Source organism: Chionomys nivalis, chromosome 11 (genome assembly GCF_950005125.1).
Source record: "Chionomys nivalis chromosome 11, mChiNiv1.1, whole genome shotgun sequence".
NCBI classification, from domain to species: Eukaryota; Metazoa; Chordata; class Mammalia; order Rodentia; family Cricetidae; genus Chionomys; species Chionomys nivalis.
In genome coordinates this window covers 9,677,502-9,690,125 of record NC_080096.1, presented here as the reverse complement: position 1 = coordinate 9,690,125, position 12,624 = coordinate 9,677,502, and the positions used below count along the sequence as shown (strand labels likewise).

The window sequence follows — 12,624 nt, the reverse complement described above, 5'->3', positions numbered from 1 at the left end:
TAATTTTTTTCTGTACTCCTTAGCATTTTCAAGATTTCATACAACAAATTCCCACGCAGTTCATTTACAAAGCCTGCCTCAGAGAATGCTGAATCCTGGAAAACACAGGTGATCACTGCTGAGGGACCCAAGAGGCCGCAAGTGACTGAAGATTACAAAAGACAACCATCATCTGTCTTTCTACCCCAAAATTCCATTCTAGAACATTCCATGCATGGAATGTAGCTTTGTCTGCTACAGAAACATGGCCTGTGAAGACAAGGGAGGAAGAGAGAACCCTACTCACCACAGAAGCGTGCTAAGAGGAAAGCATCCTAGTAGTAAGAGCCCAAATGTGCCGGGTGCCCTCGTTACCAGCTCTGAGCGTGACTGTCCTCTTAATCTCAACAACTAATGTCCCCAAGAAATATTTGGCAGGAGGAAGAAATATATCCTAAATTCTATCCTGAATACAAGCAAAGGAAAGGGGAAGCTGACCCAAAGCTTCACGTGCACTAAACACTATGAGTGTGCTTTCTCTTAACACACAGTACCACGGTACTGATACTACACAGTAGGAGAAATCTGCCGGAGAGTCCCAATGCATCTGGGCCAGAGGAGGAGAAGGGGAGCAGCTGCCATAGATAATCAGCAGCACCAAGAAAGATGCAGTCTGTAATTACTCAACACAATCCTCCTGCTCTACTTCCCTGACATATGCTAGATCTCAGCAGCCATGTGATTAACACAGAGCCTTGGGTGTGTGGATGAGCCACTTCAAACGCCATCCATTCCAGGTCTGCAGAGCTGTTCTTGTCAGTCACAGCTAGACTACACTGAGAGAAATGCACACAGAGTAGCCAGGAGTAGATTAACAGCAACACTGTTACCTTTAAAGTTTTATAGTAAATGGCTCTGTTGATTTCCAGTGGAAATAAATTCTGCTCTTCACCTGAGCAAGCCCAGTTCACATAGCGCAACCAGTTGCCCTTCTCCGGATCAGTGGCATCAATGCACATCCACCCCAGATTTGGGTAGTACACCTATGGACAGAGAAGAATGAGCTTGTATTAGGACAGGAATGCCTAAAAAGTTTCATCTTCAACTTTCCAAACATCTGTTTTTACTGTATGCAAGCACTCTACAGCATTTCAGAGAAACAAGATAAAGAACCAACACTCAAAAACACAGGGAGGAAACAGAAGCTGTGAAATCTTCATTCTTTAGGTTCCCCCCTAAATATAAGAAACTGAAGTTCATATGCTCAATCTACAAATATTTCCTGTACATGAAAACACGTTACAACTACATGCTCTCAAATGAGACTTAGCAAAATGCCTTCTCAGATATTCTGTCAGTTCAACCTAGACCTGTACTGCTAGGCTACACAGTCCCGAAGTCTTCTTTCTGGCATGATTTACAGGGACTTCGCAAATGAGCACACGTAGTGAATCAGCTTGGAGGTGACAAGCTATGATGGTTTTATCAACCTCACTGTCCCTCAACACCTACACCATCCAGCACATGTATCAGAACTAAGGTTCAGCGAACATGTTTGTAAGGTTCTGGGATGCTGCAGAAAAGTACCAGAAAACCCAGGACACCGGATCTACTTTCTTAGGAAGCTTCCCTGAACTTCCATCCATGCTTGCTCCTCCCCTGTGACGCTGCCAATAAACACTTAGCCGGTCATGCCTTCATTTTAAAGAACATCAACTCTGCAAGGAGTTTGACATTCATATGTGCACATATGTGCATTTATTCTTCCAAGTGCCTGAGTAGACACTGAACCAGAACTACAAATAGGTGTTCTTTTTAGGAAGAAAAGAAGGATTCTGGGTGTCTCTCTTTTCCCCACACACCTGACTCCTTCCATTCATTCCTTTCTTCCTCTCCCATCACATTAATCCCTTTTAGTTAGGTCAACGCTCCTGCTCTCCACTGATGGCTGTGAGGCTGACTTCCTGATCAAGCCTGGGCCCTTGAGACTGAGGCTCTAAGTCTGGTTCTCGCCTTCCAAGACACTGACACTACTAAGCTACACTCTTTGTGTCAGATCTCACTTACTAATTTTCCCCTTCCACATGTGGAAATCAGGGCTTGAAGGTAGAACAGCCTTCCTTTCTAAATCACTTGACTGGAGGAAAGACAGTCTTAGGCCCAGGCTTGTTTGACCTCCATTTGTGGCTGTTTCCCTGACTACCTGACCACCCTAGGCTAGACTACAGGCTCTTCTCTTCCCACCAGCACCCCAGCCTCCTTCAGTTCTTCTAAAGATATAGAGAACTCTCCAGATATACAAACATACACTCTTTCCTTTTCAAAACAGAATACTCCTCAAATGCTATGTTATGAAGAGACAGTCGAAAAATTGTTAAAAACAATACACAAAACAACAAAAGCTGCTTTCCAATGTTTGAGAGCGATGATCGTCCCACCTGCCGGCACAATCAAATAGAAAAGTGAAGTGAATGATCAATGAACACCACCAATCCTCTGGTTAGGCCACTGACTCACACGGGTATTATTATTCCCTTTGCCCCCAGGCTCAAAGATAGTCTTTTTCTCTCTCTTATTTTGAATGTATACCGGTAAACATCAGGATCCTACTGGGTCACCACCAATACACTGGCAGTATCACCAGGTATCAATGTGACGACAGAGACAGCAGCAGCTGCCAGGGAAACCCACCAAATGGAAAGTAAAGGTGGCAGCTTGACTATCCATCTGCTTTAATAACAACTCAGGCACTGCTGAAACTTCCTGAATCTTAAGTCAACGTAAACTTCTGCAAAAATAAAGTGTTCCAGTTGAGTTAATTCTTTATGTATTCCTCATTGTATCTCAATGGAAATAGGGGCTGTTCTAAGTGCAATGATGTTCATAAAGAAAAGAGTTCCATAGAGATAGATGAATATAACAGAGGGGATTGGGGAAGGGTATATGGGGGGGGGCTTTGTTTAGTTTTTTTGCTTTGTTTTCTGAGAGAAGGTCCCACCCTCTAGTGTCAGACATATACAGATACATTGCTGACTGAACAAGCCACATTGAAAGAATGAACTATTTATTTTTAGCCTAAACATAAGAATATAAGAAGAGAAAATAATCTAAAACTAAAGGTAAGAAAATGTCATTAATGCTTTCCTTTGAGAAAATAGACTAGTTCAATATTCTCTTCTTTCGTTTGTCTGAACTTTCTGCCTCTCCTCTACTGGAATAGCATTTACACTGGGGGGCGAGGGGGGGAATAGAGGAAATGGGCAAAGTACTAACTGTCCTGAAGATCTACATCTGCACTTGCATGAAGTGCCCAAGGTCTGTTGGATGCCAAGGGAAATGGTGGCACAAACCTTTAATCCCAGCACTCATCGTTTGGGATACGGAAGCAGGCAGATGTCTGTGAATTGGCTGCCAGCCTGGTCTACATAATAAGTTCCAGGGCTTTTTAAGACAGGCTACATAGACCCTGTCTTAAATAACACTGAAAAGGTGTGCAGTGTTCTTATCACTGAGCTTTAGTTTGTTAGTGGGGAACTAAGATGAGAATATGGTTTGATACAATTCCCATGTTTGCTCATCAAACATCCATTTCTAATCACATTAAATTCAGCGATTGACAGAAATATCTCTAAATTTTGCTAAGCTACAGAAGTGCAACTTATCATCAGACAATGGTAGTGGAAGGGCAGGGACAACCGATTATGATCACTTCCTCCATCAGTCACAAGGCAGGCAACCCTCCTTCCCTAGTTCAAACCCAACAAGAGGCACTGAAGAAGTCTATTTCCACATCTCCATAACGACTACGAAATAGGCTCACCTGATTCAAAAGAGGAATAGCACACAGAATTAAAAGCTTTATCCTGATGCAATCCATAAAGCAGCCTCCTCTACCAAGCAAGGGTACTAGAGTACACCCTCATAAGAACAGCTTGAACAAACTGACTTCCATCCCAGACCCCATCCTTCAACTCGAGAAGAGGACTGAAGAGAGCATCGTGTGCCAACTCTGGGTAAGCTGGCTGTTTTACAAATTATTTTTGTTCCATCTTTGTAAGGGTCTACAGAATAATCTATAAATACTGTGCCTTTGACATTTAAATTTTTATATATGTGTATGTGTTTGTATTTATAGGAAAGGTGTAGGCTGTGCACATGAGTGCTTGTGCCCAAGGAAGCTAGAAAGTGTCAGGTCCCCTGGAGCTGGAGTTAATGGAACAGAATCTAAGTCCTCTGCAACAGCAATTTGTATTCTCAACCACTGAACCATCACTCCAGTCCCTATGAAATGTTATTAAGTCCCTTTTTTATATCTATGAAGAAATAGTAGATGGGCAATTTTAGTAGAATAGCCAAACCACTAAAAATACTGCCAGGACTCAAACTTGATCATCTCATTTCTTCCTTACATCCAAATGAAACTGATAAGCAGACAGGGAGCAGGGAAGGAGAGTTTTACCTCAAACATCTCTTTATAATCCTTTTTCTGATGGCTAGGGTGTAACTCATGGTAAAGTGCTTATCCAGGAGGCCACCCCTGCTGTCACCTCCAGCAGCACTACACAAAAGCATACAGCTTTCTTCCTACTCCTGACTCCTCTAGGTCAGGGTTGTGGAAGCCATTCCTGTTTCTCATTGAACAGACAGGGTGCTAACTCTTCTTCAAGGACAGCAGAAACATCCTGTAACTTAATTCAGTTCTATTTAATTCAGTCATTTAAAAAAAAATAGTTTTAAAATAATCAAAATTCAAATGCAGTACACATGCCCCTTTGAATATGACACACTCAGAGTTGCATCTCTATGCCATTTAGGAAAAAGAATTTGCAAAGAACAAACCACATTATATCTTCCTTAATTATTTATTACTCGGTAAGCATACTGGTTAATGTTGGAAGTATAGGACAAAACTTTCATTCACTTTATGAAACATAAAACATCACTTAAACTCTCAATTGTTCACCTACAACATCCTAACTCATAATAATAACAATATAATAATAATAACAATAGCAAATTGCCACAGACATCACAGGCTAAAACTGAGACAAGGCAATGACAAACTCTCATGCTGGGTCAACTCTAATATCAAATTGAGTATTACACTTGATTAAACCAGCTCTCTAACATTACAGCCTACAATGACAAAACCATGTCCCCGGGCTATTGTTTGGACTTCCCTACAGTGTAGGTACCAAGCATTGCTAACACTTTACAACCGAGACAGACCCTCTCTAGAAGGCCAGGTACTCACATCAGGAGCCCCAGTCTGCCTATACTGTCAGAGGCTCCTTTCCATGCCTCCGTATTTTCCCTGAGGATTCACTGCTGAACCTCAACATGAAGATCTACACTAGCGATTCTCAACCTGTGGGTCAAGACCCCTTTGGGGGTCAAATGACCTTTTCACAGGGATCGCCTAAAACCATAAGAAAACATAGATGTTTACATTATGATTCATAATAACAGCAAAGTTACAGTTATGAAGTAGCAATGAAATAATTTTATGGTTGAGACATTCATACACCACACACGAGGAACTGTATTAAAGGGAGGCAGCATTAGGAAGGTAGAGAACCACTGCTCTAAACTGTTCTACACTTATACAAGCTACAATTTTTAGAAATGATTTTATCCTTTACAAGATCAAATATTTTTCTTCACTGCTTAGGTTCAAATCATCTTACTGAGAATAATCTCTAGCAACTCGTTTTATAAATATCATTGAACCTGCAAATAAAGCTATGAAGACAAAAAAGAGAAAGGTAACCTCAATTTGTATGAAAAGGTAATAAATGTATCTTTGCAAGTCTTAAAGGATTTTACTAATACTACCCACAAAAATACCATATCTTTGTGACATCTTCAGCCCCCAGTGGCACTTCAGTGACAGAGCTGGCTGCCTGCAGGTTTCATTAAGGATAAGCAGACTGCTACCCTGCAGAAGAAACTTTCTGGGAGCTACAGACAAAATGGATCATCGCTATCATCTGCTCCACACCTCATATTACTTTAGAAGCTCAAGGGCTTCTAAAATGTTCTAAACATTCGCCAATAGAGAGCAGAGTCTACCAGGTGGTGGCACATCTTAACAGAAAAGGCCCACTTGTCAGAGGACAATTCCAAGCATGCAGGCTATCTGTACTGGCAAGTCTAAAACAGAAACGTAACAACAGTTGGCTTCTCAGGTCCTCAAAGCCCAGTCGCTGTCTATCCCGTCTGAGCATGCTTACGTGACTGACGCTCTTTTGAAATTACTGGGAATAGGTCTCAGCTATACAACTGTATAAATGTTTGTGGGAAATTCTCCAATAACAGATGCTCTACAAAATATAAACTGCTTCCCAAAAGTCTCTAATCAAATTCTAGTGGGTAGGCAAAATAGTTTATTCTTGTTTTTAAATCAGAATTTCTACCCATGACCATGGATGTGTAAGAATTCCATAAACCACTAGAAGTGGCAGCAATCTTTCCCAGTATGCAGTTCCACACTTTCTGGGGAGGCTTGCAAGAGGGTGGGTGGTCTGGCTGTACCTCCTCTATGGGGTGCTACTGAGAAATAATGGACCTTTGAGATGTGGGGTCTGGTGGAAGGTCCTTAGGCCACAGGTACCATAACCTCAGAAGGGACTATGTGGGGCCCTGCCTAGCCCTCTGTTTCTGCTTCAGTCTGAGAAAGAAAACTTGGGCTCCTACGTGTATTCCTGCCAGGATATGCCACTGTCACCAATGGCCCAAGCTACATGACGACTTAATTTTGGATGGTTACACAAAGAACTGTGAGCCAAAACCAAACCTTTCTATACTTCAGATAACCTGTCTTTATCATCCTGTCATAGTGATGACACACAAGGTTCCGTACCACAAAAGACTCTGTCTGTGGCCTTTGCTATAGGAAGAGCACTGACAACAACCCAAACGCTTAGTTTGGCTCTGACTCCAGGCTAAACAGTTCGAGGGCCTCAAGCCAGCCCCTTGGTACCCAGACCTATCATCTACTTACGTGTACTTGTATCCAGACCAACAACCTCTATGAGACAAAGCCAGGAGTGTATAAGCCAAGATCAACACACAGGAAATGCTTGACAGAGAGACATTAAATGAACTTCCAACGGGGGTGGGGCTATACCATACCAAGCTGCTAATCTAAGTAATAGTTAACTGTTTGAAAAGATTACTTAATCCCCTGTACTTCAACACCCTCATTTATCTTGAAACTCCTGAAACAGCATGATTCATGATTGGCTCGGCTGTTACTACAAAAACCATCTCTATAGCTGGAGTAGCAAGTTCTGCACATGGCTATAATCCAGTCCCAGTAAACCTGAAACATTACGCAGCTCCACATTCACTCCTCTGGCTTCTTCTCCACACAGCCAAGAAACAGCAAACTTTCTATAAAGAGTAACATGAAGAAAGTATTTGGGAGAGCAGGAAAGATGGCTCTGTAGTTAAAGAGCATCAACTGCTCTTCCAGAAGACCCAGGTTCGATTCCTAGCAACCACATAGTGGCTCACAACTGTCTGTAACTCCTGTTCCAGAAGATCCGACACCCTCCTCTGGCCTCCGCAGACACTGTACAGATGTGGTGCACAGACACATATGTAAGCAAAACACTCAAACATTTTTTTAAGTATTTTTGACCTTACAGGTCATGCAGCCTGTTGCCACTGTTTGACTCGCCAAATGAATGTGGCTGTGCGTAAATAAAACTTTCCTCATGAATTGAAACTTCAAATTCATAATATCTTCATGTGCCACAAAGTTTGAAACCGTAAAGGTGCTTCTTAGTCTTGGAGCTTTAAAACACAGGCTATAGGCTGGGACCTAAAGACAACCTTTCCTCCAGCTGCCCTGACAGAATTCTATAGCTAGAGAACAGCAACGAGCATGACTAGGACTTGCTGAAAACAGACTCTGCAGAATCCGCTGGCAGCTTCCAAGTGACAGCCAAATACAAAAGGGGACACCGGAATCGGCAGCCATCACTTCAAGTGACATCCAATTACAAGGACACAACAAGCACTGTCCCCGCTCACACACCAACATGTATTTTATTCACAATGCTGGGAACTCATAAAAAGAGGGCTTGCTTCTTTTTTTTTTTTTTTTTTTTTTGGTTTTTCGAGACAGGGTCTCTCTGTAGCTTTGGTGCCTGTCCCAGAACTAGCTCTTGTAGACCAGGCTGGCCTCGAACTCCCAGAGATCCGCCTGCCTCTGCCTCCCGAGTGCTGGGATTAAAGGTGTGCGCCACCACCACCCAGCAGCTTGCTTCTTTAAAAAAAAAAAAAAAAAAACTATAGTAAAATCTTGGAGCTATGCAGAGAGCATTTCTGGATCTATTACAATTGATAGGCTCTTCTACTTCTTCCCTCTGTCCTCTAGACTCAAAATTTTTTGTATAATTTTTTAAAACTTTTTTTTAAGATTCATCATTTATGTAGTGTTCTGCTGCCTATATTCTGCCTGCATGCCAGAAGAGGGCACCAGGTCTCATTACAGATGGTGGTGAGCCATCATGTGGTTGCTGGGAATTGAACTCAGGACCTCTGGAAGAACAGTCAGTGCTCTTAACCTCTGAGCCATCTCTCCAGCCCTAGACTCAAGAAGAGCAAAACACAAATAGAAGTAGTGATTGTTCACTTAAAAGGATAGTTTGGGGTTTTTGGTTATTGTTTTGTTTTGTTTTTTGTTGTTATTTTTGGTTTTTCGGAGGGTTTCTCTGTAGCTTTGGAGCCTGTCCTGGAAATAGCTCTTATAGCCCAGGCTGGCCTTGAATTCACAGAGATCTGCCTGAGTCTGCCTCCTGAGTGCTTGGATTAAAGACGCGCGCCACCTCCACCCAGCGAGAATAGATATTCTTAAAGCGATTAAAAAAAAAAAAATACTGGGTTTCAAAGCCCTAGAAAAAAACATACTCTTGCTGATTATACAAATCACTACAATCTTTCTAAGGGCTTCAGGGCAAAACTGACCAAAAATGTATGGAAATTTACATAACTTTTGACTTAATATTTACACTTCTAGGAATATATCTTCAGAAAAATATCAGACAAGTCAGCATATTGCATGCATAGTGAGTTTACGCTTTGAAGGACTGTACATACTCAGCAAAAGATTAAAGTTATCTAAATATCCAAAACAAATTGTGGATGGTATACAAACAGAATTATGAGCAGCCACAGAAGAAATGGCATAGGCCACGTACTTGACAGATACATCCTTGGGACGTTGGTAGGAAGCAAGCATATGACATTCCTATAATACACAATGCAAGGACAGGAACTAGTGTGAGAAACAAGGATGGCAGAGGCCTTAGGCAGAGAAAAAAAGAGACTGCACCACACAAGGGTGTGGCCAAAATAAGTTCTTTAATTTAGCAGATTTTAAATGTAGAATTAAAAGAATGCTCATAGAGATGTCTGGGTACTGGGAGTTTAAGTGAATTTTAATTTTTGGTGAGCTTTTTCTGCACTGTCCATACTATTATAGTTTGTGGTAAACATAGTTTTGTGTTGGTGTTGTTCTAATTACATTTGTTTGTGTGTGTGTGTGTGTGTGTGTGTGTGTAAAGGCAGAGAACAGCTGGGGAAGTCAGTTTTCTCCTTCCACCACGTGGGTTCAGTGATGGAACTCATGTCATCAGGCTTGGTGGCAAAACCTTCACATAATGAGGCATCTTGTTGACCTTGTTTAAAATTTTAAGACTTATACACTGGGTTGGGTGGCACATGTCTTTAATCCCTGTACTGAAGGAGCAGTGGCAGGAAGATCTCTATACGTTCAAATCCAAACTGGTCTACCTAGCAAGTTTCAGGACAGCCAGGCTATATAGATCGTTTCAGAAGAAAATATTTTTTAAATACTCATTAGAATATATACCAAGAAAAAGTTAACACAAACTATGAACTTTACATGATAACAGGCCTTGGATGCAGGCTTAGTAAAAATAACCAACGTCTCACTCTAGGGGAAAGGCTGATGGTTGGAAAATCTGCAGTTATGCAGAGATAGGGTTCTACAGACAGAGTAGGAATGGCTCCCAAATCCACATACTGTGTACAGACACAGACTTAATGGGATGTCCACATTGTGGCAGCTCCAGCTCTCTGAATGGAGAAACACAAGTTCTAAAAGAGTTTGAGGTCACAGCTTCCATCTCTGGCTCTGTCTTGATCTGTAATGCTTTCCAGCAATGCTATAATAGATTAAGAAGTCCCTCACCAAGTATGTATAGTTCTTTGATCTTAGACTTCTTGGCTTTCACAATAAGCTTAGGGACTCTACCCTGGCTATGGTATTTTATCAGAGCAGCACAAAACAAGACAGAAACGATCTCCACCTTCCAATCAATTTTCTCTGAATCTAACACTGTTCTAAAAACTTAAAGTTATATAATTAATAGTTAGTTCGTGCCTGTATTACCAGCACTCAGGAGGTTAATGCAGGAGGAATTTGAGTTTTTGACTAATCTACAAGCAAGGCTCTATTTCAAAACAATACAAGTAAAATAAAAAAAACCTATTTTTAAAGGATTATTAGAATAATTTTTACTCAGATAATTCCAAAAACACTGTTTATTAGCAGCAATATGAGCCTAAACTTGAAAGACTTTTTATCAGCTAGGCATACAGTAGGCCATGCTTGCAATCCTAGCACATGGGAGGTAGAGGTAAAAGGATCCTAGTTCAAAGTCAACCTAGACTACAAAGCAAGGTTCTGCCTTTAAAGGGAAGGACAGTTTTTTAAAATCAGGAATGGGCCAGGCGGTGGTGGCGCACGCCTTTAATCCCAGCACTCGGGAGGCAGAGGCAGGCGGATCTCTGTGAGTTCGAGACCAGCCTGGTCTACAAGAGCTAGTTCCAGGACAGGCTCCAAAACCACAGAGAAACCCTGTCTCGAAAAAACAACAACAACAAAAAAAAAAAAAAAAACAAAATAAAATCAGGAATGGTTTCAATATTCTGATATTGCACAACACACCAGGTGGTCAAGAGAAGTGTCGCAGGCAGTCCAGCATGTCAGGTCCCCAGGGTTCTGCTAGTGGCAGATCAAAGCATGCTGGCTTTTCTGTAGGAACCTGCTCCATGCACTCACCCTGAGCATCATACTCTTCTGCATTTAAAGGAATGTGAATGCTTTCAGTGAAGCTTGACCAGTCAAGGGCTCAAGAAAGGCAATTAACACTTCGTCTTAGGTTAGCACACAATGGTGAACTAGTTGGTGTAAAATTCTACTGTTTCGATGTTCTAAAAAGGTCTTAAGGGGCTTTGATGGAAGAAAAAACACCAAGATGGAGCTCTGATGATAAACTCTTTCTGTGACATTAGGAGATTTTCTGATGCAAATGTGAGGATAAGACCAGGGTTAGAATCAATTAATAGTAAATAGTTTACCTTGATTTTTAACTTATTTATGAGAAATATGCCCATTATAAGTGATATTCCTGATACCTTGCCATATGCGTGGGTATACACCTGTCATCTATATTCTATTTTAACATTTTTTTTTTAATGAAAAACCTTTCAGATGTGAGAATAAGTGAATATGATCCTGACTTTTCTTCCTTGCAAGGAAAAGTCAATCTTCACAAGAACAAGATGATAAACTCGAACCTGACTAAAAAGAAGTGGTACAGTGGTACTTCCACAATGGGTTACACACTAAAGCATGTGCATGTAAAGAATCTAACATTATTAGCACTAAGACGATGTGTGTCTAGAGGAAAAGGAGTCCCTAGAATCTCATGGTTGCAAGTGACTCTCAAGCCACACTAGGTGTGAATTTCAGTGCAGACGGCAACTCCCATTAAGACAAGGGTGATGGTTCATACAGCCACGTCCAACTGTTACAGCAGAGAGAAGGTGCCATGAATTCACTAAGTAGCAATGGCATTTATTCTACTCGGCACTGTATATACAGGATGCCGAGTAAGCATGTGACTCCCTGATATTCCCCACTATGATTAATGCTAGCAAAGTCGAGCACTCCTGTTAGCTTCCTTTGGAACCTTTTAAAATTAAAACTGTGTTTTATTTGAGAGCAATATTATACAGGCAACACATTTTTAATGACACAAGTACTATCCTTAATAATGAAGACTTTTTGTGACCAGACAGTTTTCTACAATTACAAATTTCTTTCAACTCCAGTCAGATTCTTTTGGTAAATCCTTGTTTCCTAAAGCCCCCCAGGGTTCACTGCCAGACACTATCACAGACAACAGAGTCACAAAGACACAAACACAAAATGATTAAACTGTCAGATCAAGCTATAACCTTTCGAGCCTTAAAAGGCCCCCATGCCCTGAGCTTCCTTGGGGGATGTGGCCACACATTTGACTGTCAACAAGAATAAAACAGATGTGATTCCTTCTCTTTCAAAATGAAGCTTGTAAAGGAGTCATGCCCTGAGGGGCTTCACCAGGGCACTGACCTGAGATCCCCCCCCATGCAAACCCCAGAACACGATCAACACGTGTAGTCACAAGTTTCTTAATGAAGTGTTTTTAGTGACTGGTTTTTTAAACAGAAAACTTCACAGCCCATAGGTTAAGAAAGTCAGGAAGCTGATGTAGAAGCAGGACCTGGCCCAGGCAATCTGGAAGAACATGTGTAACTGTCCCACTGTTCCCCAGAGACATG

General features: G+C 41.5%; 1 protein-coding gene across 5 annotated transcripts in view; it reads right to left on the bottom strand.

Moving 5' to 3' along the window:
• The window catches only part of Prdm2 (PR/SET domain 2), a 106,066-nt gene that overhangs the window by 53,075 nt on the left and 40,367 nt on the right, over positions 1–12,624 (bottom strand). For all 5 annotated transcript variants that reach the window (XM_057783619.1, XM_057783620.1, XM_057783621.1 and 2 more), the window contains one exon: positions 870–1,022. In XM_057783619.1, the coding sequence (XP_057639602.1) occupies positions 870–1,022 (153 nt within the window). The remainder of the gene's footprint in view (positions 1–869; positions 1,023–12,624) is intronic.